Genomic DNA, 22,319 nt, shown 5'->3' on the forward strand with positions numbered 1-22,319 from the left:
AACGATTTAGCCTTGTGACTGAAAAGTAAGACAATATCAGACACCGTGACAAAATCGTTTATTATAATTCAAAGAAATTTTGTATTATTTTTTATTTAACGACTATTGTTGTACTTTGTTCATAAACAAAGGTGTTAACAAGTTGAAGTTTAAAGACTTCTCTGCTTTCGGGGTCTTGGGGGATTAAATGAAACATGTGTGTTGTCGGTTATGGAAACAATGTTTAGTCCACCCATTTGCAGTCCTTTGATAGCCGACTGAAAACACAATAAAATTTGAATTAAGTTTAGTTTTAATAAGAAAAAGAGTATTCATTTGTAAACATACCATTCTTCCAGGGCCAAGACCTCGAACCTTTACTCGCACTGTCTTCCAACCCAGTTCAATGGCTTTCTGAAATTTAATTTCGTTAGGTGGGTCACGGATTTTTTGTTGTTTACTTTATAATCAGTATACTGGTTTAATTTTAAATCAATCATTCGATCTCTAATTTGTTCAATCAAGAATGGTTAACAATTTTAAAACTTCCTAATGAATCAGTGGTATATAATCAAACCAAACAAAATATGCAATCTAATATTATTGTTTAACAGAAAGTCGATTTCCAGTATTTGCAACTACTTAATTTTTAGACATTAATGTTTTTCCAAAGAGTCTTTAAAGTTTTGTCGAACACGGTACGTAAAGTTAACTATGTTTACTATCCCTATTTTGTTAAAACATGGACTATGCTCCTTCATGGTTTTGACTTACTCCACTAATGGTCACAGCAGTAGCTTGAGCAGCAATATTTGTTCCCTTGCGAGTATTTTTAAATCCCTCAATTCCACAGGATCGTATCAGCCGGAGGACACCTGTAAATAGTGGGTGATGGCATTACTAAATATCCAGAGATCCATAAGGAAACTTTCAGGTGTCCAACCTTTGTGATCCGTGACGGAAATAATTGTGTTGTTGGGCGACACGCGAATGTTGCAGATGGGGAGCTCGTTGAAGGGCGTTCCATTGAATAATTGGGTGGCAGTGCTGGCGTCGGGAAAGAACTTGGCCTTGCTGTAGAGGAACACCTAGATTATTAATCGCTTCTTTACATAAATATGAAATATAGCCCACCGGTTGATAAGTGTGTCTATGTCCACGGTCTTTTCGCCCACTGTTCCTTCGTCTTTGGCCGGCAGCGATGCCAGCATTTCCTTTCGATCCTCCGCCTTCCGCCAGCACACCCCTGTGTGTATCCTTGAAGTCTGGAGAGTCACAGCTGGCCGGGAGAAACTCCGGATAACACTTAATAAAGCAGTTTTAAGTGACATTTTAATTTAATTCGCGGACGGTGTACAAAAACCAAATTACATCACACCGCCAGTCTGGCAACTCCGGCAGTGCTGGCTAACACGCCACAACAAGTGACCCGCTTCGTGGTGATTGACAGAGTGAAAGAAGAAGAGTATTTTCACGTGTTCTTGCTTAAAGTTAGTTTTGATTCCCGTTTCCCTCTTCTAAAATGGCTCTGAAAAGGTTGAAGAGTAAGTATTTATTACTTTCATTTACTTAAAATAAATATGCTTATTCATGGCTTTCCCTAGCTAAGAAATCCAAGAGGTTGACCGGCCGCCTGAAGCACAAAATCGAAAAGAAGGTGCGTGACCACAACAAAAAGGAACGTCGCGCTGCCAAGAAGAATCCCAAGAAGGGCAGCAAGAAACAGAAGCTTATCCAGATCCCGAACATATGTCCCTTCAAGGAGGACATTCTCAAGGAGGTGGAGGAGGCAAAGCAACGCCAGGAGGCCGAGCGGCTGGCCCGCCGCGAAGCATTTAAGGTGGAGCGCGAGCAGAGCAAGTTCAAATCACTGGAGACACTGGCCGAAGATGCGGACATGCGGAGCACCGTGCACGGAATAATGCACGAAAATGATGACCTGGATGCGGACGAAAAGAAGTACAAAAATGCCGTCACCAAGGAGCAGTCCTTGAAGCAGTACTTCAAAGAGTTCCGCAAAGTCATAGAAAACGCCGACGTTGTACTGGAGGTGGTGGATGCACGTGATCCCTTGGGAACCCGCTGCAACGAGGTGGAGCGCGCCGTGCGTGGTGCTCCGGGAAACAAGCGCCTGGTCCTGGTGCTCAACAAGGCCGATCTGGTGCCCCGTGAAAACCTAAACAACTGGATCAAATACTTTCGCCGCAGCGGTCCCGTCACCGCCTTCAAAGCCTCCACACAGGATCAGGCCAACCGACTGGGGCGTCGCAAGCTGCGCGAGATGAAGACGGAGAAGGCCATGCAGGGCTCCGTTTGCATTGGCGCCGAATTGCTCATGTCCATGTTGGGCAACTACTGCCGAAACAAGGGCATCAAGACCTCGATTCGTGTGGGCGTCGTGGGCATCCCCAATGTGGGCAAGAGCTCCATCATCAACTCATTGACCCGAGGCAGATCCTGCATGGTGGGCAGCACGCCAGGAGTGACCAAGTAAGTTGAATATCTTTCACGTGCCTTAAGTTGCATATTTTCAATGTTTTACTTATGTAAACTCGATAATTTACACTATTTACCTTAGGTCAATGCAGGAAGTGGAGTTGGATTCGAAAATAAAACTGATCGATTGCCCCGGAATCGTGTTCACCAGTGGAGCTGAGAACTCACATGCTGTTCTAAAAAATGCCCAGCGTGTGGGCGATGTAAAAGATCCCTTCACTATTGCCGAGAGCGTTTTGAAGCGCGCAAGTAAAGATTACTTCTGCACCATGTACGACATTACGAGCTACGACACATTCGAGGAATTCTTCGCCAAAAAGGCAGCCAGAATGGGTAAGTACACCTAAGACTATCAGAAGTAGAGGAGAATTATAAGTTTATTTTAACCACTTCAATAGGAAAATTTCTGAAAAAGGGAGTTCCCGATGTTGTGGCCGCCGCGAGAAGCGTGCTTAACGATTGGAACACAGGCAAAATCAAATACTGCACACAGCCACCGGAAGTTCAGGAAGCCCAGAGTGTGCACATAAGTGCCTCAATAGTACACTCCGAGGCCCGCGAGTTCGATGTGGAAAATTTCGAGTCCATGGAGACAGAGATCCTAGAGCATTGCGCTGTAAAAACTGATGACATTATGGAGATAACGTCTACGGGACCACTGGAGATCAGACAGCCCCGTGAGGAAGAGGATTCGGCTACAAAAGCGGCTGCAAATGTGATTATAAACGAGAAGGAAAAGCCAGTAAAGGGTCGCAAGAGAAAACTGGATGAAGATAAGGAGAAGGTTGATCCCAGTCTGCTTTTGGATGGTATGCAATACTTATTTTTCACCGAGAAATAGTATTTAAGTCGTGTTTTATTTCATTTCCAGAAAATCAATCCCTAAACAAAGGCATCAAACAACTGCAGAAGCAAAAGAAGAAACAAAATGTCCGTAATGAGAAGAAAATCTCCAAAATTACAGACGTTCTGGATAACTTTAGCTTAGGTTCGTCATCTTCAAAGGCAGAAAAATACGATTTTGATAAGGATTATGTGATTGAATAATTTCTGCCTTAGTTTTAATCATTAAATAAATCTGTTGATGATACACTATATATAGAGAAGTGTAATGTCTCTGGAAAAAAATGTAAATGCCACTTTTTTATTTTGGATGATTTTAACCATTACAAGTGAAAACGTATTCAGTATTTCAATTGTTTTTGTAAATATATTGAAATTTTATTACAAGTTTTTAAACTTAACAGTATAACTGCACTGATTAAATATTTGATCATATTGAAGCTATTGTATGTATACATGCCTCTCAACCAGGCTTTTTACGTTGTCGTCTTACATGAGGAGAACTTTTAAAATCAGCCCGGTATCTTTGCTCATAAAGTTTGTTACTACTTTTTAAAGTGCTTTTTTGGAATTAAAATATACATACAATAATCACGTACCTATTTTCTTTATGAATTTACTGAACACGGTCTTCCTTTAACAGTGAGAAAAATGGTAACAATAGTTTTACGTGGATCGCATTTATACTTAGAACGAAATACATACAAGGCTGGGATTCTAGGATGTTTGGTACAAAGGCTAAAGCTCTAGCGCACGGATTTCTACTACTACTCCGAATTCTCGAATTGGCATTTCCAACAGGTGGAAATGCAACTGAAGTTCGGGCTTGTGAAATGTGTATGGACGATAGATGATTTCAGATTTAAATAGAAGTATCCTATGCTGTAAGTATCTTAGTGCGATATATTTTTATACAATTTATATGACGGCTGGTTTTAATTTAAACAATGAACAAATTTCATGACAACGAAAACAGTCAAAATATCAACATAAAACAAATAATGTTCGAAAATGACGTATGCTTTCTTAATGTCAATTCGATCGCTATGCGCTAGAGTCTAAAACCGTATAGAATTTTGTTAATTGTGTTTTCATTTAACCTAGGATCTTATGCAGATTTTACTGAACAGATTTGTATTTCAGTGATGTTTGGTTTCATTTGGGTGGGGTATAAATTATGGGTTTAGGTTCTTTTAAAAACGTCGAATAGAAAAGGTAGTGGCGTTTAAATGTTGTATCATAACTAGACTATCTGCCATTCTCGAAACTGTTAGCCCTGATGTGCCTTCTGTTTAGTATGTATGTATATATAAGTTAAATATTTATACATATCATATATAGCTAATGGCAATGGAGCTCTAGCCCCACGCGTCGGTACATACTACATGTGTATATATAGAGTGAATCACAGGATATTAATTTTTTCTATGTATGTTTAACAATCAATTACTATGTATTTCAATCCAACTCGTCCGACTCCTCGACTTCTCTCACTTAATGCGACTCGGATGCATTAAAATTAATTTCGATGTGTCTACTAGCAGTAATTGAAACTTGTTTCGTAATTATGTATATTAACATTTAAAATGATTTCTTTTGCAGTCCTTTGTTGTTCCAAATTATTGGTTGTTTATTGGTTAACTGGCGGCTCGCTCTCCTGCCCGCCAGGCACCTCCATCTCGTCCTCGACGCAGGATTCGTCAGGGCGCACACGTGTCTGCACAGCCTGGTCAGCAGCTTTTGCGCCTTCCGCAGCAGTTGAGGCGACTGCCGATGTCCTTCCCGCCGGCAGCTGCTCATCTGGTAACCCAAATGCTCGACGTGGTGCTGGGATGCCGGATGAGGTCCTGCCGAAAGCGCCAGCAGCACGTACTGTCACCGCAGATGGCTAAAGTGCACCTCCAGCCAACAGGGGCAGCCCATGATGTCCTGTCTTTTGTAGGCGGGCCCCCACCCCTTCACGAAGCTGATCTTTATGCTGAAGTAGTCGACGGGTCCCATGTGGTGATGTCCTTGCTGTTTCATGCTTAGCAGTTGAGCCCTGTTTAAATAAAACAAAAAAAAACAATTCTTTAAATATAAATTGTAAAATTCACTTTTAATTTATTTCATATGCACTATTTACTAAAGTTCAATTTTAAAATTTTTAAAAAATTTAAGAAAATCAATTCAAGTTTATTTTTGTGTGTAAATTACAATTAAAAAAATTATTATCAAATTTGGAGAATTTCGAAATTCAATAAAATAATTAAGAGCCAAACGACTTTTCTTTTCTATAAGTTCTTTTTGGCATTTAAAAAACAAAAAAGTCTTGTATATAAGCAATAGTCTGCAATCGAATTGAAAGAGTGTTCTAACCTGTTTGTTTCAAAGGCCTTTAGGCAGATGCCGGGCATCACTTTGCACACACGGTCCAGATTTTCGGCCAGGGTGGGTGAATCCACAAACACAGGTGTGTTTCCGCGGTTGTATATCCAAACATCGCCGCCTTCTAGGCTCAATGTCACCCCTGCCATTCATAGTCCGGTTAAAATTTGCTTCAAAGATAAAAGGCCGATCTTCTTACCCAATCCGACCTTCTGTCGCGTAGTTTGCACCAGCTCCGAGTAGACCTGTTTGCCTGCGGGAGTAAGGTCACGTAGGCACATGCTGTCCCCTTCACTGCCCACGATCCCATCCGTGTAGATATTGACTGCTTTCGTTCTGGCGTGAAAGAACTCCCCGACTCGGTCGGCCATCTCCCAGTAGGCGATTTGGCACCAGGCCTTGCCATTGATGTTATAATCTGAAATACACAAGAAAAAAGGATATATATATACATATATTTAATTATAATTTAAAGAGTCTAAGCCGTTATAACAATGAATAAACAAAAATATACATTACACCCAGAATTTTCCAATATAAAAATATTTTGGAAGTTATTTTGGTGGAAATAAAAAGATTTCATGTCGATAATTACATACTTAGAACACCTAATAAATTGTATATATTCAAAGCATATTTTTCACACATTACAGGGCGCCTAATCAAATGCTTAAAGATTACGATGTCAAGTTAACATGCTAACTTATAAGCCAGATAGGGGACTAATTAAATTCTTTAATATGCCTGCGATAAAGTTATTCCCATCAATAACTATTATTCAAATCGCAATCTTGTAACCCGCATACAAATTGTAAGTTAAGGCGGTAATAACTCTTTCGTCGCCCAATAAAAAGTGATTTGAAATTGCCATAACATTCAAGCTGGGGCGAGATCGGGGGTGTAAGCTCTCGCTTTATCGTTTGAAAATGAAGAAAGAACGAAGAGACGTCGGCGAATTCAGCGAGTCGCACATTCAAACAAGCAAACAAGCGCATACACATTACGTTTTCACTCACTTGTGTGCTCAGACATTTAAATGGTAATAATTTTGGCGCCAGGGCATTACGTAAACAGACCGGTGTCGCGTATGTGTGTGGATTCATTCGCGCATATATCGGCCTGAGTGGCTGTATATGTATATGGTAAGCAAACCCACAGAGTCTGTTTATGGGTTCATTTGTATATTCCGTTTCCGAACGCGTGTCGGGCCAATAACAAAGTGAGAAACAAGTGCAACTCTTTATGTGATATCCTTGCTAACGAGAGTATCCGAGTGTGTGGGCTTTTGAGTACAAATTATTTAATATTTATGGCCACATTAAACCATTCATAAATTTAAAAATTTATATTTAATTAAAAGAATATAGGTATAAAGGCATGGAAATACCAATGAATATCTCGAAACATTTCTGAATTAGTAAACAAAATGTGCTGAATTTAAATGTTAAAGTCGTAAAATCTAACAATATCAACATTACGTATACGCCACCGAAGTCATATTTTATCCAAGGCATATGTATTTGTTAATACCAATTTCAGATGACACCATTGTCAGCATAAACACACCCTCGTCTTGGGAATTTATCAATCAACAATGGCAAAAACAGCATTCTGAGACAATACAGTGCAAACATCGCGCATACGCCATGGCGGCCAAATTGCCAATTGCAACAATGCCAGCGGGTCGATAGTCGATTGCTGCAGTTGGCCAAAACGGCGAGAGCCAATTCGAGAAATGTGCGCGCTTTGGCGGCACACACAAAACACAATCGCTCAGCTCAGGGAAAATCGCAGGGAAAACGGCCAACAATGGCCAGCACGCGCTCGCCGAGAATAAATCGGAACGAAAAGGCCGAAAGGCGCAAAGGCCAAGCCCAGGCGAACGGCAGTGGCGCCAAGTAAAAATATATCGCAATAAATCCGTAGACGGCTTTTAAAATTTTGCATGGCAAAGAATGTGCCGAATGCGGGGGCAGCGGGGGCGTTGGACGCTGCAAGTGGCGCCTGTCCGATGTTTACCTAATTAGGTCGACGCCGGCGATTCCGTCGCGTCTCGCCATGGCCACGAAAAATTGTTTACCCCACCAGGCTGGCGTCGCGCTCAACTGAGCGAGAAGTTGATCCGAGCGAAAGGTGATTTGGAAAATTGGGGAATCAAATTGCCCCATTTGCGCAAACTCAAACATGTCGAAATTGAATATTTACTTTGGAATTTATTTGCTTTCCTCCGAGTACTTTCATTTTTTGTGTAATTTATTTGTGTTTCTGGTATTTAACTTAAAAAAAACATCGTATTTGATTCGGTGATAGGCAATATCAATTATAATTCCTTGGGATAGTTGTCTTTGGGCCGTTTTTATTATAAAATAAACACTTCGATATTTTTGAGTTCTTAGGATTCTTAGTTAGTTGTTCATTCTTTGTTAAAATATCACAAAAATTAGTTTATACAAGAGCTTTGTATTGCGAGTGATTCTTTGTAAAATAAATACATTATAATTTTCTTTTCCCATATACCATTTTGGAAGATCTGTGGCCTTTGGGATTAGGTGGCAAATGACTGGGAATATTTGGAAAATTTGTAAAACGGTTGCCATTAATGAAAGTTTCTGCCTAGGAGTTCTATCTACTGCACTTTTTTCCTGTATTACACATTACAATGAATATCTAAATAAATAAATTCGTAGCGCCGCTTCGTGGCTGTTGATTCCCCTTGCTAATATTTATGTAAGTAGGTACATTAATGTACATACATTTGTGTTAGATGCCCGAATCCACGGGCTGCTACATCATCTTTAAATTTAGAATATTTAATCTTCAATCTGTGTGCATGTGTGGGTCGAAGCAGTGGCCTGTAAGTTTGTTGGTGGCACACATGTGGTGCCTTCGGGAAACGCGGATGTTCGTCTTGTGTTTGCTCCATGTTGGAGTGCAAACGGCGACAAAGTTGCATTAAGACAATTAGGTAGTTCGAATCGATAGCTAAGGCAATAGGAAAAAAGGTATAGTTAAGCGATGGGCCTGAACCTTGAGTTTGAAAACAAAGACAACTAGAAATTAACAAAATAATAATGGGTTTGCATTAAATAATGCATTTTAAAAACAAACGCAATGATAATTCTTATCACTGACGAATTACAAGAAATTAAGTGAAAGGAATATTGCCAGCCTTATTAACACATTCCGAGTTCCAAGAATATGCTAACTATGGGCATTTGTCGAAACTCTGATGGGAATCAATCAATTTGGAATTTCAATCTATTTTTAACAGGCCTGTCACCCAATCGTCGTAAAGCCGCAACTTAACGGTCCATTTAAATGTAATAGTTTTCCGTCGTTTTGTCGCCAGTACAATGCCATAAAAAAGCCAAATACACGATGGTGTGTGTGAGTTCTGGCCAGTTTCATGGTGTTGTCCCAATCGCCGGGTAATGGTAATGCCGTGAATGATATCATAGCGGCCGTAGGACCCATAGCCGTACCCCTTTCGGCCCCCTTCGGAACACTCTTGTAAGTTAGCGCTAAGATTGTGGCGCCATCGAGAGCGCCAACTCACCTCACTCCTCGCTCTCCGCACTCTCATTCGCTCAGTATACCGCCGACCGTGTTTGTTTTTCGCTCATTATTTATTTTCATTTCGTTTTTGCTGTTTTCGCTTAAAAGTTAATATCAATATAGAAAGTGACGACCTGACGCGGCAAGCTGGCGCCACGATACAACAACAAATGGTACGCGAGAGAGAGCGTCCGCTCACACACACTCACTAAATCTTAGGGTCCAACACACTTGCATTGCAAAATAATGGCAACAGTTCTCCCACACTGGAAAAAAAATTCCCTCACTACAATATTAAAATGAATTAACATATGTTATATTGACATCATATAATTTTAAATATATTATTTGGCATTTGTTAACATAAGACAGATTTTCTTATCTTCGTTTTATATAAAAAATTAGTTTTTTAAATGGAAATAGCAAACACAGCACTCATATTCATTATTTTTAAAGCCTTACAAAAATGATTCCAAATAACCGTTTTTAAATTTTTAATCTCTTTAGAATTGGTTTTTGTTAAAAAATTATATGTAAAATCATGGCATATCATATACATTTTTTCTTTATGTGCACTCTCGCAATTGTCTGATATGCGGGGGAGCTTAAACAGAGAGGGGTATTGGGCGTAAAACTCACCTTTTCCATCAGTGGTGAAAGACTCGAAGAGAGGCGGCTTGAAGATGCTCGAAATGCTGCTGCTCTGCGCACTCCACGTGCTCAGCGCTGCCGACTTTGCATCGTTCTGCGAGTCTTCTTCGGAATCTGCAAAAATCGGGGAGGATAAGTATCACTGGATCGAAACTCTATATGGTATAGCCGGTTACCTGCATCTCTCAGTCTCAGCATTTTTGAGCGTTGGTATGGCGGCGGTTGTGCTTCTGAAATGGTACAATAATGTATGGTTTTGCTTTAGATATCTTGAAGATACATATTTGATGGGATAATTGCAACTATAGGTTTCCACATTTGTTTACCTAAAAAGTTAATAATATTCCATATCCTTTAATTCCACTTAAATAGTAATTTATATATTATTTCATATCAGAATATAGAAGTTAACAAACCAATACTTCTTAGCTTTTTAAAGTTTGTTGGATATATTTAATCTCAGTTTAAAAGCGTACTGATATAAATTTGTAAAATGTATAATTTTCAAGGCCATTTGCGTTATATAAAACACAATCAAGTCAGGTAACACAATTTGTGCAATTAAAGGCCCGGTAAGCAAAGGGACTTGGGTGATTACAAATAATTTCGAGTTTATCAAAAGTTCGAGTTATAAATGCGCGTCTTCTAGTCGGGGCGCATATAGGATGAGATCATGGTTCGCAAAACTAATACATACTAGTGCTCGAATATTTGAGCAGCAAATCAAAGCGAAACAAAAACAGAGAGAGCAACAAAGCCAAACAAAAACAAAGGCCACAACAAGAAGAAAAGAAAAGGCAGGCGAATCAAACCCAGGCGTAAGCGTAAGCAAGCCAAACATCAGCGCGGCGATATAAAAATAAATAATCTTTGCATATCAGGCAGCAGCACTGGGGGACATTTTATTGGCGCACAAATCGTTTGATGTGCGGCGATCTCCGCTGGCGCTGTGATTAATCTCGCTTACATTCTACTCCGTTTTCATTCTCTCATTTCACTCCCAAAAAAGCAAACGGAACAGGTCGCATTTGGTGGCGGAGATTCGGGCAAACAAAAGCCTCAATGAATTTACCTGCCAAATCCAAAGATATTTCTCATTCAATTCAATAAACTCAATAATTTATTAAACGTCGCATTAATATTTAATAGATTGCATTAAAGTAATACTTTAAGCTAAAAGGCTGTCGGACAAGAGGGCTATAAATTTTGAAATATAAAAAATATAGTTATGTCTGTTTTTATACATAAGTTTTTCGCGGATTTTAAGGTTTACCCAAGAGATAGTTGTACTGTGCCCTACCATAGTTCGATTAATTACTATTTTCATTTATGTGCCATCATAAAGATGTCAAAGATAAAAATGGCTCGGCCTATGTAAAAAAACTAGATCTTAAGGTTTTGCATGTAAATAGCGTTGATGAAAACAAAGCAATAGCAATGATTATAAGGACCCAAAAGTATCCACCAAAGTGCAGCAGGCAAGAAACAGGGATAGACAATCAGTGGTAGTGCTCTTGGTATTGTGACGGCGCTTAAATCGCTTGATCTGCCTCGTCAACGGCGCCCGGCGACTCGACTCGACTCAAAGATACTCAGATACCCGGCCCCAAGCCCCAATGTACCAGTTAAACCTGATTACGAGCGGCCGCGTCATCGACGCCAACGACGAAAATATAACAATTCTTAAAAAAAAATAAAAACACGATCGCCGCAGCGAAACCGAAACTGAAACCTAAGGGGAGGCCAACCATTCCAGCACGCCGTCAACAAACTGATGGATGGATCGTATGACCAGTCGGCGAAATAGGCAACTGAGTATTCACGGTGCTGCGTTCTGGCAAAAGAGTACGAGTCTATTGAGTCAGATTCCAGTAATTGTAATTTAAGCATGGCAATTCCACCCAGTGTTTATGGTTTAATTTATGCCATTTAGGCCAAGCACCAGATTCTGTCTCTGATTTAAAATTTATTATAAGTGTAAATTAACAGATATTCAAATGTTTTTCTTAGATCATTATTATTTAATGTATACATAAATATAAACCCACCTGACATAATGGCTTAAGAAAGAGTACAAAATCAACTTTGATGTTTCAAGCATACAACGTAATTAGTCAAGTTCCCCTCAGTTCCATTGAATAGGCCCAAAACAATTTCGGCCCAGCGCAAATATGCCTTCATAAATATGTAGCTGCAGTCGATCCACAGGAACACAGCAAAACCCTCAACCGTAGAGGCCGAAAGCAAAGCTTTATGGCCAACGGCGGTCGGGCAAGAACCGCACCTCTGAATGGGATCGGATGGATGGGGCTGAGGCACGCAAAATGATCCTTTTTATGGGTGCTCGCTGCGACGAAGGGACGTTGGGGCCGCAATGTCCAAAGACTAGCACCAGTGTGCGGACCACTCGTCGTTACAATTCCTGGAATTGTGTTCCCCGGCCGATGCGGATGGAATAACATTATCGACTTGTTTAATGTGTTCGGCGCCATCATTAAAAAACCAGTCACTGTCGGGACGTCCATCCGCCGGCCAGACGATGACACAGCCAGCAGAAGGCATCCAGAAAGCAGAAAGCGGTCAGAACAGAGCCAGCCTGCTGCTAATGCTGCCGCTGCCGCTGCTGCTGCTGCTGCTGCCTGAGCCTTTTGCCAGTTGCCTGTTGCACAGGTAAGTGGCACAGGTAAGCGACCAGCCAGGGAGGCTGTATCTGTATCTGTATCTGCGGACCGGCACGAACAGAGTCTTCATGTTTCCCAAAAGATTGTGTTTTGTGCACAGGAATGTCGGTATAGACATGCCTTTTCTCCATCACATCTACAGTGATTATCGGTTAAGGGGTCCTCGGAAATCGCTGGCAAAAAATGTGATCTTAATCTTGGTCGCTATTACGTTAAACATCGCCAAGTAAATGTATGCAATTTCCTAATTAATTTGTACGCAATCTTATAATCTCTAATTAAAGGTTTATTTCCCTATTTTTTTTTTTTTTTTTAGCGCACATAGACATTTTATTAAGGTAGTTTTCTTTTGATGAGTAATTTAATCAAATTTTAAGTACACCTATTTCATTTATTAATGTCATTTTCTGGTATCACCAGAAAGTATAATTTTGATGATAAGGATTCCCAGTCACCAATCTATTTCATACATTTGTGTGTGTTTTAACAGTATCACCGGTATTTATTTACCCATGAGGTTAACATTTTAAATGTTGTTCAGGAAGAACAAGTTAGGGGAATTGAGTGTCTGGGTTTTCTAGCACACTTAAACTAAGTAGTATTTTTTAGAATTTGATAGTAAAACTCCTATAGATTTTAGTGGAAACCCTCTGATTTCCTGTCTGCACATGGCGTTTCAAGTAGGCTTTTTTGTTACACTTTGAGGTTAGCCAATCTGCCCGAAAAAAATGACTCTTATTGATGAAAACAACTCACACCCATACGCCCACAGATGATGTATTACATGCATGCAGTTAAGTGCTGATATAATAGTCCGATTAGATTAATACCAGAACGTCGATCCATGTGCCCATACAGTTGTAAGCTCGGCCGAGTGATACGCATGTTCTAGATAACGTTCATTGTGCCCAGTAGAACTGTTGGCCGGGGAAATGGGTTATAAATAAATCGCACTCATCATCAACCGTGATGAAGAGTTAGTTCTACGATGAAATTGCATCTGCATTCGACAAATGCAAATGGTTTATCTACGTATTTTTATACGACAGCAAAGTGTGTGCATGCGCGTGCTAAAAATAAAAGCAAACAAATCGGAAAGCGCACATGTATGTACATTTAATGTACATATGTACATGCACAAGCTCCGATGTTTGCCCGAATGTACATAGTGCGAATGGGATATCTAAACGATGCGCCAACTAGCTGGTGGCGACGGATATGCCGCGGCCCCAGCTACAGTCAAAACCGCATAAGACGAATCTTTAGCCATTCAAAACCCATCTTCTTGGTCTGAGCTTCAAACTCTTACAAAGTGTTTTTTTTTTTAAATACAAATCTTAAACTTTTAAATTACTACAACATCTCATTATTTATTCCAATTTCGGTTGGCCAAGAAGTAGGCATTGGGTTTAAATAGTACTCGAGTTTGAAACCTTAACTTGAATTTCGTAGTAAAAATATATAAATGGTACTAATAATTAAGTCTTATTTTTCTGTGCGTATTTTTTTTATTTTTTATTTTTAAAAACTCCACAAGCTTGTGTGGCGCTATAGTTCGAGTTAAGCGAGCTGGTCTGTATTTCGAATGTTTCGAGTACTCGGACGAGTACGGGTAATGGGTATGGGCAATGGGTAACGGACTCCGCCGCCTGACTTTGCTTTAGCTTTAGCTTTTGCGTTTGCGTTGGCGACGACGCCTGATTATTTCCTGGCGCCAGTTTCTAAATTTACGCAAATTATTTTGAAAAGAATTTAGTCGCCGTCATGTTGGGCCGACCGTTTGCGTGGCGCTTTCACGCACATTCTCCGCCGCTCTCTCTGCTCCCCCACGTGTGTATGTGTTATTGTTTGTGTGTGCAGGCCATGATAAAGCGGAATAAATGAGCCGGAGAGCGGTGGAATCGGTGGGTGTGTAAGTGTTGTTGCGGTGTCTGTGTCTGGGCAAAAGTCAAGGCGGCGGCGCACAGTGTGCATACACAGAAAGAAATTGATATGATGATCAAAAACTTCCATTCGATATACATACAGCTGCGGTCATAATGCGCTTAAAAACATACCGTTATGGCATAGCAAAACTTTTAATACCTAAACAAAATTAGGTTTAAAAAACTTTTAATACGGTTTTAGATTTTCAAGGAAAATTAAAAGTTTTTATAATTGATGCTTACGTTTAGTTAACAATGAACAAAATAAGATAAATCTTAATCTTTTAATATTGTTTTAGATATTCAAATTTATTATTAAATTTACTTTTCACAATTTTGTAGATAATAATTTTAAACATATTTAAGAAAATAAACAAAACTCATAGTTCATCTGGCCTTTGTGTTGAAATAAAAATATTTGTAAATTTTCATCTATTTTTAACATTAAAAAACTAAACTTAACTAAATTTTTGTATATCAATATTTTTGTAAAATATTTTAAAATATTATATCTATGATAAATGCGGATTTTTATGTGTCCCATTTAGTTTATAGTTAGCTTTATGAACATAAAAAATATGTCAAAGGTGGTTTCAAAACTAGTTTTGATTGCTATTTCCATAGAAAAATAAAACTACTATTTTCATGACCCCAGCTGGACATAGCTAACAAAATGAACAATCCATTTTAATATTAGAATATTAAAATTTTACATACATTCATATTTAATTTGGAATTTGAACATGGTCTTTTGGTACGTGCTGAAATGTAGAATCAATCTTCATCACATTTCAAATCGATACAAAATTTTGAATACATATCTTTGCCCGATTCCTGCTCATTTCGATTTAATATCAACCTGTTTCTTTTTTTCTGTGCAGGAACTTGAAATTTAGTCTTCTGCGGGAGCAGTTTAATGCCTAACACAGGTACAGACCGGTTGCACCTTGTCTCAGGCTCTTTTGGCTTTGCTTCTGCTCTCCAGGCCAAAAACACTCACTCATAAGTACAAAATACCCACACCAATGCAGAGTGCAACCCATGCTCGCTTGCGAAAAAAATAAAATTGGCGAGCGGCGGCATTTTCGTATGGATTTCGCATGCCGCAGCGCTAGTGAACTAGTGTGAGTGTCTGTCTGTGTGCCCTGGCGCCACCAACTACATGTACACCACTCACCAAGTGCACTTGTGTGCGTCTGAGTGTTTGCGCCTACAGTGGTGGGCACAAGTATTGGCACAGCTGGCGCTTAGATTGTCATTACCTTTTCCCCTGTCATAAAGATTTGGATAAGGTACGAATTTATTGCGGGGGAAACCAATTGCAAATGATTTCGTTCGATCCAAGTCCAGTAAATAAACACACAACTCTCCATTTTCGATTACAAAACTTTTAAAATTGAAGTTTTCCGAGAAACCCACCGATAATTTTATTTATTTAAATTGGCTCACAATGACGACCATTGTCTAGCTTTTTAAATTTTTTGTATTTGCGTTTTTAAATTATTAAATGGGATGTTCGGTGAATATCAATACCGTAAGCCCCCAGAACTATACAAATTTTAAAATTTTTAAATCAATAAGTGTCATGGCTAAGCGAAACCGGCACTTGAAATGGAGATGGTAATAAAGATTAAATATGGTAAAAAAAGTAATAAACCATTAAACCATAGTTCTATATTTATTTTGTTAAAAAATCGTAAAAAGCCTTTGCCAAAAAGATGTGTACTTTTCTAGGCAAAGAATATTAAAATATGTACGTAGGTCCCTTGATCCCTACCTGTCTCGGGCTGATGCAGGATGCGGAACCAGTGCAGCGGATTGCAGCAATTGTAGACGCAGTCGCGTGCAGCGGGGCAGGCGGGTAGTCGCTTGAGCTCCTCGCCGCTCCTCAATCCTGGCCAGAAGAACAGCCGGCTGGCGGTCACATGCTGTTCCCGATCCGCTGGCGTCGTACAGTGGATCAGAATGCACTGCAGGTAGGTGGGTGCGGAGGAGGCGGTTGTGGTAACGGCATCTCGATGGGTCCTCGTCGGCGGATCCAAGCGACTCTTGACCGCTAGTTGGAGCTCCGCCATCTGCTTGCGCTTCAGCAGTTTCATTAGCGCATCGAAATCCTTGCGTCTCGAACTCTGCGTTTGGTTTTGAGGATGATGGACGGCTCGGGTCGTTGTGACTGCAAACGTGGGTGTGGATCCGCTGGTTGACTCTGTGGTGCCGCCGCAGCACTTCCGTAACATGGTCGCAAAGGTGGTGGCACTGAACATCCGGCGATCCACCTGCTGAACCTGCCCCCGAACCCGATCCCGATGATGATCCTGATCCTGATCGCTTCCGTCGATCAACATATCGTCGCAGGAGCTTGCGCAACTGCATCCAGGAGCGGTATAGCAGCGGTCGGACGCTGACGGAGGCGCCAACAGATCCTTGTGATTTGGCAGTCGGCGGTATGGGTGGCTGTTGTTGTTGTTTTGCACCTGAGTCATATTCCGGCAGTAGGAGTCGGAGCCGGAGCCTGAGCAGTCCATGGCGCAGGACATCGAGCTGTAGGGCGGCGGCGGCGTCTGGCGCATTGTCGTGGAATCTTCCTCGCAGGAGTAGCCAGAGCAGGGAGGCGCTGGATGAGGGCGGGGTCGATGTGGAGGGGGCGGCGGCCGTGGTGGCTGCACGGGCGGTGCAGCTGGCACCCCATCGCACGGACCCGGGTTGTTTCTGGACGCATAACGCCATAGTTCTTTCTTCGTTTCTCTTGGGAATAGCATGGAGGGACATACAGTTTTGCGGTAACATCGATCCTATTGTATGCGCATTATTTGTAGTTGACTAACTTGGTTCGCGGACTCGACAGGACCGGCTAGTCACGGTAGTTTACTTTGTTTCTCTTCGGTTATACGGGTGGGTCTGGGAACTTGAGTTTCTCGTGGGGAGCGGGGACTTGGGAACACGTTTAACTGTTTTATACTCCTCGTATCACTTGTTGGCTTTGATATGCTTTCGACGGGTTTGATATGTATTGTCCAGTGGTGTGCACTCTGCAATAAAAGAGAAGTATGTTGATTAGTCACTGGCCTTATTGGTCTTCCCAGCATCGTTAAGAGCACTCGTGTTTATGCTTAGCAAAGGTAGGGTTCAAATGAATGCTAGCTTTGTGAAAGCCTGTTCATTATACAAAGAACTAAATCAATTGGAAACAAAAAAATACATTTAAAATGTAAGCATTTCCTGTCAAAAGAATTTTTTTTAATAAAGTGGAATCGGCCTTACGGGCAGATAATGAAATTACATAAATTGTTCTGAATAATACTGTTACTGTTCTGTAACTTATTAGAATTACTCTATATTTTCTAATAATAATTTTGACATCCCAGAATGTACAAAAAACTAAATGACCAAAATTAAAAGTTCTACCAAATTTGTAATTTTCATTGAGAAGAATAAGAAAGTGTTTTTGAATAGTCCGATCCTTTTGAAGTTTTTATAAAAGGTTTGAAAATACGCAATTCAAGGTTTCTTTTTTGTGTTGGATAAACTGTAACCTGAAAATTGTGGGTGCTAATAAATTTAAGGCTACGATTTTTTCCATTTTCAGATTTCCGTCAAAAGAAGTTTTTTGTGTTGCGTGTAAGTCCCCTTCTTCGCTTTCCAGACTACGCCCTTGGTGGCAAGGAATCTGCCCGCGGATCGCTTGAGTGAGTAATACCCCCGCTCCACGCCCCCACACCCCTTACACCGACGGACAGGCGGCGCCAATGCATATGCAAAAGATCTGTGCGGCAGCATCAGCTGTCGGTAGAAAAGAGACGGTGAGTGGTGGGGGCAAGAGACAGTGGTGGCGTGTGGAAGGGGGACCGAGCGGGGAGCGCCGCAAATTAACAGCCCAAATGTGTCCGTGTGTGTGGCCCATGCGAGCATTTCCATTTTGTTGCTGGCATTTCTTGCGCTCCTCTTATCGACGACAAAAGTGGCGCCGCCGGCATGACGGCAACAACAAAAACAACAACGGCACCAGCACCAGCGAACAGCAACAAAATTACGAGTCAGTCAGCCCCACAAACACGCTCTCCAACACACTCGCTCACTCACATACACACACACGCTTACAGAATGCTTGCGTGCAGAGTAAAAAAAAAGGCAGGGCGGCGGGCGTGCGAGCGAGACGGAAGCGCCTGGCGCCACTGACGTAATAAAAGAAATAATAGTAACGATGTCGGCGGCAGAGGCGTCGTCGGAATGGCGCCACACCAATATAAGCTCAACATCAGACAGACACGGACGAGCGACGGTCGGTTTGTCAGCCGGTTTGACAAGTTGAAGAATCAACAATTTAAGGTTGAGGTGAGTATGGAATAATCTACCGTAGAGAAGAGAGCCTCCGAGCGAGAGAATCCACCGCCATGTGTTAGTGTGTGGTGGGAATCGGAAATGGAATCTAAAAAACTCAGAAAGTCGGGAACTTTGAGTTTTAGAAGCTCTCAAAAAACTTTCTTGATTCCCCTAATACAAGTCTGGTAAACATAATATATTTAAGTTTCCGAGAATTTTTAAAAGTTTTACTTAATCAGAACCGAAATCTTTTATTAGAAATCTTACAGTTACCAAAAAAAAAAAACAAAATCAATATATGTACCTACGTAAAAGTCTTTGTACATATGTATGTACTCGATCAGAACCAAAACCTTGCAATAAAAAAAATGACAATACCCAATCAACAGAAAGAAATGCTATACAAACATACATAAGTACGTACATGTATGGTAAAATCAAAACCCGGATGAAAATGTAGTGTTTTTGAAGGTTTTCAAAAGACCTACAATAAAAAATTAAGAGTTTTAAAGTTCTTAAAAGTCAATATTTTGGGATGTACATAAATCCACAACCGCGCAGTCCAAGACAAACAGTTTGAACGCCAATTATTATATATTTAACGAGCAGATGGCTATATGCATTCTTTTTTCATTAGTATTTAAAATATAGCTTTCTGCAAATTCGCATTTACAGATTTAAGCATTATATAGTTATACATTTGCTGATAATGAAAGCATGACTAATTTAAAATTCGATTGGAAACAGTCGGTAGATAAAGCTAACGCTTTGGTAACAGATACTTGCACCTTGATTAGGAGATATGTATTAAATAAAATAAAATTTATGAGGGGAACTTTAAAAACTAGCAAAGTTGATAACAATTGAATTGACTTGTACAGCACATTCTATAACAATATGATCGTATAAAAGAATACAAGCATATTTCGCAATTTCAATTTATAATTCGTCCTTTAAATTGAAAAATAAAGCAAAAAACGACAAAGCAATGTGAATTTAATATTACTTTTGAATCAAAATAATAAAAAAAATAAGAGAATTACAAAAACTTATCTGCAAACCGGCATTTTTACCAAACTCAAACTACCAAACATTTGCTTGCCTAAGCCATTTTAGTTTAATCACGAGCTTACCCCTTTAAAAATTACCGAAACTTAGAATTAGAAAAGTTGAAAATGAGTACTTACTGTTTCAAGTATATTTTACAAGCGGTATCCGTTTTATCCTTTTGTTTAATAGTAATAATTATAGATGATATGTGTTATGTGTATTTGATATGTTAAGAAGTTCACTTTATAATTTCTATTTTACATTAACTGTAGAAGAAACAAATTATTAAAAATGCACAACGAAATTTAATTGGGTAAACACGTGCCGACGGGTTTTTGTTATTGGATTGGTAACCGCAGTTGCCTTTTTCTCTTTTTTGTTGGTCAGTCACTTTTTGCTATGCATATGTACGTTTGTGCGGATTTAATAAGGTGCGAGTAATGTGTTGATTTCGGTTGAATATTATGTTGAAGTAGCCGAAAAACAATAACAATTCAACGTGGTGGAAAAGCTGTTTTTTGTTGGCTTGCGATTTGCGCTCTGCTTCGATTCTGCAGGCGTTGCTGCCGCAGCTATATACATATACGTATGTTTGTTTGTGTGGCTGAGTGCAGGTACAATGTGTGTACGTGGCTGGCGAACAATTGCATTTCTTTTCTTTTCGGTTATTTGCCTTGCCCAGTTAAAGTTTGAATACACTCACATATGGATTTATTATTTGCCCGGCCTTTCCCTTGATTCTTATTGATTTTATATTTGCGCAAGCACTCGTGAACAATCTCTAATTGAGATCGAAGATCCGTTATCCGAAGGAAAAGCCGGGCGCTGAATTCTCCCTCTTTCTTCGCACACAAACACACACATATGCATAGAATTCATAACAGCAAAAAAAAAAGATTTTTCGCCTGACGATTTCCAATCCCCTTCGATTTTCACTTCAAAAGATTCGCCCGCACTCACACTTTTTCTATTTCCTCCTTCACTTTTCAGTTCTGAAGCGTACAACAACTCCCACTGCACTTGTTTGTTGTTTACGCCCGCGTTTACAACAAAAAACCCGTAGCCGTAGCGCAAAAAACGGAAAAGACGACAAAGTCCGAGTTTCCTGCACTGCGTAGCGTTGTCATTCGTTTAGCCCAAAAATCGCTTAGCGGCTCCGACCACTAGTATCATTAATTCGGAATATTTCTCGTGGCAATACGTCAAGTATCCATCTTTTTGTTGATATCTTTCGGATTTTCGAACGGCGAACGAAAACACAAGCGGCGCGGTTGAAAAATTGTGGGGCAATGAGCGGAGCGCTGCGCACGAAACTATATGGATTGCCAGTCTGTGGAGCTGTGGGGAATTAACTTGAGCGTTGGGTTTACCAACATGCTCTTAATAGGTGAAGAGAGCGAACGCAACAAGAGACGGATTGAGAGCGGGAGAGTCATGCTCTATTTAAGCGATATCTATTGACAGGATAAATGGAACTAAGCCTCTATAAAATCCTACATAGTTTTCCTCTACAAAATGTTAAACATTAAAAGAATGTTTTAAAAAAAAAGAATTCATCGCGACGATTCTTCAGAGTATTGACATCCCTACTTCGAGCGAGCACCAAAGAATCCGCACTGAGCGGAGAGCAATCCGTTGGATGCCGTGGTGAATTTGACGCCTCTCCCGCACACAGATACAACCTGCGCACGCACACCCACTCGCTCTCACTGTCTCTCTACTTCCTAGCTGGCAGTGCCGGTGGATTTAGTGTTGGCAAGCGCGCGGTAATTTTCAAACTATTAAATTTGATAAGCAATATTAGTTGGTAAAACTAAATAATTCGTAGTTTATTAACATTATACCAGAGATTTTTAAAAAATTGTACGTTTAAGATTGGATTTAGCCAGCAGATATTAAAATAAAAACAATTAAAAAAGCATGTTTTTAAAAACTATTTTAAATATATTTTAAATTCAACGTCCTGACCTCGAGCCGGCTAACAATTAATATACTTTGGAAAGGTCGCCAAAACCAACTATATGAGAATTCAATTTGCTTTTTTTTTTTTCGAAAATTACTTGTTGAAGAAACGCTAAATTTTAAGAAAAAAAGTGCCGAATTTTTGAAAAAAACATACAAAATGTCTAAAAATAACAGACCTCAGTCGAGTACCTTACAATAAATAAATACGTCGGTTTATGTTGCTAAAAAAACGCAACTCCCTCGATGCACTCGAGAGCGGAAAACTTGAGGAAGCAACATCGACATTTAGCGCGGTCTTCGTTGCCGCAAAATGTGATGAATGGTTGTGATCAAGGGCATATCAGTTGCAATTGCCTTGCCCATGTCTGCCCAAACATACTGACAATCACACACCCAAACGAACTGGCGCCCCTGCAGCGTGCCTACACACACAAACTTACTGAAAACGCGCAGCAAGGATCGAGTCACACACTGAGAAAAATCAGTA

The 22,319-nt window shown here is 40.2% G+C and overlaps 3 protein-coding genes across 3 annotated transcripts; 1 reads left to right on the forward strand and 2 right to left on the reverse strand.

The window, feature by feature from the left end:
• Positions 1-41: 41 nt before the first annotated feature.
• On the reverse strand, positions 42-1,385 carry LOC108148272 (30S ribosomal protein S11). Its single transcript, XM_017275228.1, has 5 exons — positions 1,114-1,385; positions 923-1,053; positions 754-854; positions 328-393; positions 42-257 (listed from the first exon to the last, which is right to left on the reverse strand). The coding sequence occupies exons 1-5, from the start codon at positions 1,308-1,310 to the stop codon at positions 150-152; spliced, it is 603 nt and encodes a 200-aa protein (XP_017130717.1). The 5' UTR covers positions 1,311-1,385; the 3' UTR covers positions 42-149.
• Positions 1,386-1,412: 27 nt separating this feature from the next.
• Positions 1,413-3,609, forward strand: LOC108148270 (guanine nucleotide-binding protein-like 3 homolog). Its single transcript, XM_017275224.2, has 5 exons — positions 1,413-1,523; positions 1,584-2,469; positions 2,558-2,808; positions 2,874-3,284; positions 3,347-3,609. Exons 1-5 carry the CDS (start codon positions 1,502-1,504, stop codon positions 3,520-3,522), a joined length of 1,746 nt encoding a protein of 581 aa, XP_017130713.1. The 5' UTR covers positions 1,413-1,501; the 3' UTR covers positions 3,523-3,609.
• On the reverse strand, positions 3,592-21,195 carry LOC108148271 (mothers against decapentaplegic homolog 6). Its single transcript, XM_017275225.2, has 8 exons — positions 20,828-21,195; positions 20,005-20,133; positions 16,275-17,526; positions 10,068-10,121; positions 9,880-10,005; positions 5,885-6,103; positions 5,677-5,827; positions 3,592-5,359 (listed from the first exon to the last, which is right to left on the reverse strand). Exons 3-8 carry the CDS (start codon positions 17,254-17,256, stop codon positions 5,194-5,196), a joined length of 1,698 nt encoding a protein of 565 aa, XP_017130714.1. The 5' UTR covers positions 17,257-17,526; positions 20,005-20,133; positions 20,828-21,195; the 3' UTR covers positions 3,592-5,193.
• Between the last annotated feature and the right edge of the window lie 1,124 nt (positions 21,196-22,319).

Source organism: Drosophila elegans, unplaced genomic scaffold, assembly GCF_018152505.1.
Source record: "Drosophila elegans isolate 14027-0461.03 unplaced genomic scaffold, ASM1815250v1 contig_476, whole genome shotgun sequence".
Lineage (NCBI taxonomy): Eukaryota > Metazoa > Arthropoda > Insecta > Diptera > Drosophilidae > Drosophila > Drosophila elegans.